The following is a 4722-nucleotide window of genomic DNA, read 5'->3' on the forward strand; positions in this document are numbered from 1 at the left end:
ACATTTCATAGCTGGATTTCATGGTGATTATTCAGTTTCATTAAAAAAAACTTAAGTGGTTTACTGTAGTGGATATGTAGGAGCTAAGCACTCTGCCTCTTAATCAGTAGGACATTTTTCCTTCACAAAATAGGAATCAAAGGGATACCTTTTTCATAAGCCTCTTTTGGGAATTACATTAGATAATGGGCTTTAAAAAGGTTTTATAAATGTTAAAGTATATATAAGTATTATTATTGTTGAAGCAGCATAATCATTCCCCAATTTATAGAGCCTTCTTCAGTCTCTAACATGTAACACAGAGAAACAGTTTTTTTTTTTTTTAATGGACAAACAATAGCCATTTGTTAGGATATGCAACACCAAAGTTAATATTCAACATTAAACTGACTTAAAAGATATCATACTTGATGGAGGTGATATTATACTTGTATTCTTCTCTGTTGAAGTGTAATTTGGAATATTGAATTAAGTTTTAGATCCATGTAAGAATGGATATTGACATTGTGTAGACATGGAAACATTGGAGTGTTTTCAAGAATTGTTAATAAGAATTGAAGTCTTTCCAAGGTAAGTTGAAGAAACAGGATATTTAGGTTGAAGGGGGAAAGACATGGGAATAACTGTCTTCAACTCTTGGAAGCCTGTCCTACATACAAAAAATTTCTAAATGGGCCTAATTAGATAGAATTGATAGAAATCCAAGATTTTAATGATTTGGGTAAAGGTGAATATAAACTTTCCAATATTTAAGTTTCTCTGATGGGAATGGCTTGACTTGAAAAACAGTGAATTCCAGATCACTTGAGGCCTTACTTGATACTATATGACAATTTGTTAAACAAATCATAGAACAGATTTCTCTTCAGATAAATGTTTAATAAGATCTGAGATTATTTTATCCTAAAAGTTTTAAAATAAACTTTTTTTATATCTCTCTAGGAATGCAGATCCACGATGGGATACCATTTTAATAACGTCCAGTGTTTGAAAGCCCATCTGCAGTGACTATACCTATTAGCAATTACAAAAAGGATGCCTACTTCCAATGATACTCAATTCCATCCCCCCTTTTTCATATTACTGGGAATTCCAGGACTGGAAAATTTTCACATCTTTATTGGCTTCCCATTTTGCATAGTTTATCTTATTGCCCTCTTGGGAAATATCACTATATTGTTTGTGATCAAGACTGAGAAAACACTTCACCAGCCTATGTTTTATTTTCTAGCAATGTTGGCTACCATTGATCAAGGCCTCTCCACAGCCACCATTCCCAAGATGTTGGGCATCTTTTGGTTTAGATTGAGGGAAATCAGCTTTGGTGCATGTCTCATTCAGATGTTCTTTATACATTTCATAACTGGGATGGAATCAGCTGTATTATCATCTATGGCCTATGATCGCTATGTGGCAATCTGTAATCCCTTGCATTATAGTACAGTCCTCACCAACAGAGTGGTAACTATGATGGGCATTGTGGTGGTGGTGAGGTCTTTCTTCACAGTGCTTCCCTTCGTGTTCCTTATTCTTCGACTTCCTTTCTGTGGTAACCATGTCATTCCTCATACCTATTGTGAACACATGGGCATTGCTCGACTGGCCTGTGCTAGCATCAGAGTCAATATGGTCTATGGTCTATGTGCTATTGGAACTCTAATGTTGGACATTGTAGCTATTGCCGTGTCTTACATTCTGATTCTCCAAGCTGTCTTTAACCTCCCCTCCCAGGATGCTCGACTAAAAGCTCTGAGTACCTGTGGTTCCCATGTGTGTGTCATCTTGGCCTTCTATACTCCAGCCTTATTCTCTTTCATGACCCACCGCTTTGGTAGGAATGTCCCTCGTTATATCCATATCCTCCTGGCCAATTTGTATGTTGTTGTCCCACCCATGCTTAATCCTGTCATCTATGGAGTTAGGACAAAGCAGATCAGGGAAAAGGTATTAAAAATGTTAATGAAGAAATAAATCAGAACCGAATCTCCAACATTTTAATTTACAATTTCCAGAGATTCTTAGGAAATATTCACAGTGTAAACATAGAAATCATATCAGAAGATGCCTCTTCCTAAAAATAATAACCCCATTCATCTCCTTTTGTTCTTTTATTAAAATTTTGTTTTATGTTTTTTCTGGTTATACCTATGTATTAGCTTTTAAATACACATTTCTTTATTAGTTATTCTGGGAGAGAAAAATCAGAACAAAAAGGAAAAAAAAAAACAAAAGAAAGAAAAACAAAAAAAGAAGTGAACATAGCATGTGTTGATTTACATTCAATCTCTGTTAGATCTTTTTCTTTCTGGATGCAGATAGCATTTTCTATCCAGAGTTTATTGGCATTGCCTTGGATCTTTTTATCCTTTTTAAACTTTTCTGATAATGCAACTCTATAAGTGGCTAATTTTTACATTGGCCTGATCACCTGAACATCATGGGAATTAACTCTAATTTTTAACACCACTTTTTTCTGAGCTGAATTTCTACATTGTGCACCCTCACATTAAGTCTAATGTCACTGGCCGGGAATATATTGGTATTCTTTTGAATAAAATTGTGATTTCAGAATAGGGCCTTCCTTATTCTTACTTGTAATTTTTATTTTTTGAAAAATCCTTCTTTTGGCTTCTCTCAGTTACTGATAATGAGCACCTCAAATATTGGGTTATTGATCCCAAACCAATTTTTAATTTGATTTTAACATTCCTTTCTGACTTTTCCAATTGCTTCACATTGTAGTATTTCACATGATATTTTTTATGAACCATTTTGTAGAGTACTTTTGTATCTCTTGTTCTTTTTTATATCCTACCATTAAGATTCAACCAGCAAATAGTGTGTTTTTTTTTTTTTTTCATTGTGAAAAATTTCCATATGGATGAGAACTTCTTGGCATCTTTTCCATTAGCATTTTACTTCTAATTAATAGGGAAGAGCTAGGAATCCTAAGTCAGATTCTGGGATATTCTCCAGGTAAACACATATTGGAGTACATTACTAAAGAATATGTTGAGAGAAGAAACGTGTTTATATAGTGCCTATTATACACTAGGCCCTGTGTTAAGTGCTTTACTAATGAAATCTTTATTTGATCCTCACAACAACTTTGCAAGATAGATGCTGTTATGACAATTTTACAGCTGAAGAAACTCAGGAAAATATAGTTAAATTACTTGACTAGGGTCACACATCTAGTCTGGAATTAGAACTGATCTCTGCACCTCCAGTCCTATAACTTCATTTCTTCTGCCACCTAGCTGCCCATTTTCATGCTATTTAAAATAGTCAAAAAATAGCTCAAGAACCCTTTAAAGGATATTAGACAGTGTATTGGATTATGAAGCCATAGACATCAGCCAAAGAGAAGTAGCAATTGACAAAATCTTCATTTGGAGAAGAAGCTAGAGCTTTACTATATGGAGTCCAAGAAGAAAAGTATACAAGAAGAAGAAGGTGAAAAATAAAGTCAATATTGAGTGAGTGGTACAGAAGTGTGAATAATAAAAATCATCAGTTTAGGAATTAAGAAAACTTAGTGGAGTCATTATATACCACAGTATAGGCAGGGGAAATGTTTTGGTGAAGGTTAAAAGCCTTTCCATGAAACTAAAAAGAGATGACTCTTTAACTGTGGCTTTTGCAGAATACAAAGTTGCTCTCTGCTGGATAGGCCCACAAAGTTCAAATCACAGAACTTAAAATTTAAAAGATATTTCAGAGACCACCTAGCTCAAATAACAACTAGATAAAAATCCTAGCCATTTTTAACCTTCATTTGAAATTCTTCATAGAGGGGGATGACATGTCTTCCTTCTCTATATCACACAGATAGTTATAATTATTTCTTCACATTAAGCTGGAACAATGCTCTCTGCATCTTCTGCCTAACTGCTCTTAGAATCATGGGACCAATAGACCCTAACTTTCATGTAAAAAGTACCTTAACATCATAAATTCTAACTGCTTCATTTCACAGAAAAGGTAAACTAAGTCAAGGAATGTTAAATTTGACTTGAACTATATCATTAGTAATTATTTAAATGAAGATTAAATTTCAGATATTCCTAATTCCACATCTGATCCTCTATCTAGTACACCAAAATAAAAACAATGGCAATTATTCTTCTAAATGATAAACTTACAAATAGCTAAAAACAATTATGTTCCCCCCTTTTCAACTAAAGTTTCACCTAAAAAATTCTAATTCTTTCAGTTGATCCTCACATTTCTAATTATTTCTTCTTTCTTATAACAGTAATATGGAAATGCTTCCCTACTCTCAAGTAGCTTATGATCCATTTGTGGAGACAAGATGCAAATAATTATGTGCTAATAAATTAAGTAGAGGTACAAAAGGGTAGATACAGGAATTGAGAGGAATTATTTTTACTTTATTTTGTTTCTTTAGAAGATGTGATTTTTAGCTTTGACTTACAGGAAAATAAAGAATGAAGGAGATAGGGATGAGGAAAAAGAGTGTTTAAGTTGTGGCTGATGGGCAGGAAAAATGACTGAAATTAGGAGTGAAAGGTATAATAATACTGATGGGAAGGCAAAGAGAAAAAGCTGGTTATGAATGCTTTTTTTTTTTTAACCAATAGAGGTATTCTGTATTTGATATTGGAATTGACATTGCACTACATTTTTTGAGTAAGAAGTTCAGACTTGATTTTTAGGAAGATCACTTTGATACCTGAGTGAATGGGGAAATACCTGTGA

At 33.7% G+C, this 4722-nt stretch overlaps 1 protein-coding gene across 1 annotated transcript; it reads left to right on the plus strand.

The window, feature by feature from the left end:
- Window positions 1-1035: 1035 nt before the first annotated feature.
- Window positions 1036-1971, plus strand: LOC127558107 (olfactory receptor 52E4-like). Its single transcript, XM_051991334.1, has one exon. The coding sequence runs from the start codon at window positions 1036-1038 to the stop codon at window positions 1969-1971; it is 936 nt and encodes a 311-aa protein (XP_051847294.1).
- The last annotated feature ends 2751 nt before the right edge of the window (window positions 1972-4722 follow it).

This window comes from Antechinus flavipes, chromosome 3 (genome assembly GCF_016432865.1).
Source record: "Antechinus flavipes isolate AdamAnt ecotype Samford, QLD, Australia chromosome 3, AdamAnt_v2, whole genome shotgun sequence".
Taxonomy (NCBI): Eukaryota; Metazoa; Chordata; class Mammalia; order Dasyuromorphia; family Dasyuridae; genus Antechinus; species Antechinus flavipes.

Coding starts and splice junctions, on each gene's coding strand:
- LOC127558107 (XM_051991334.1), top strand. CDS start 1,036: ATGCCTACTTCCAATGATACTCAATTCCATCCCCCCTTTTTCATATTA.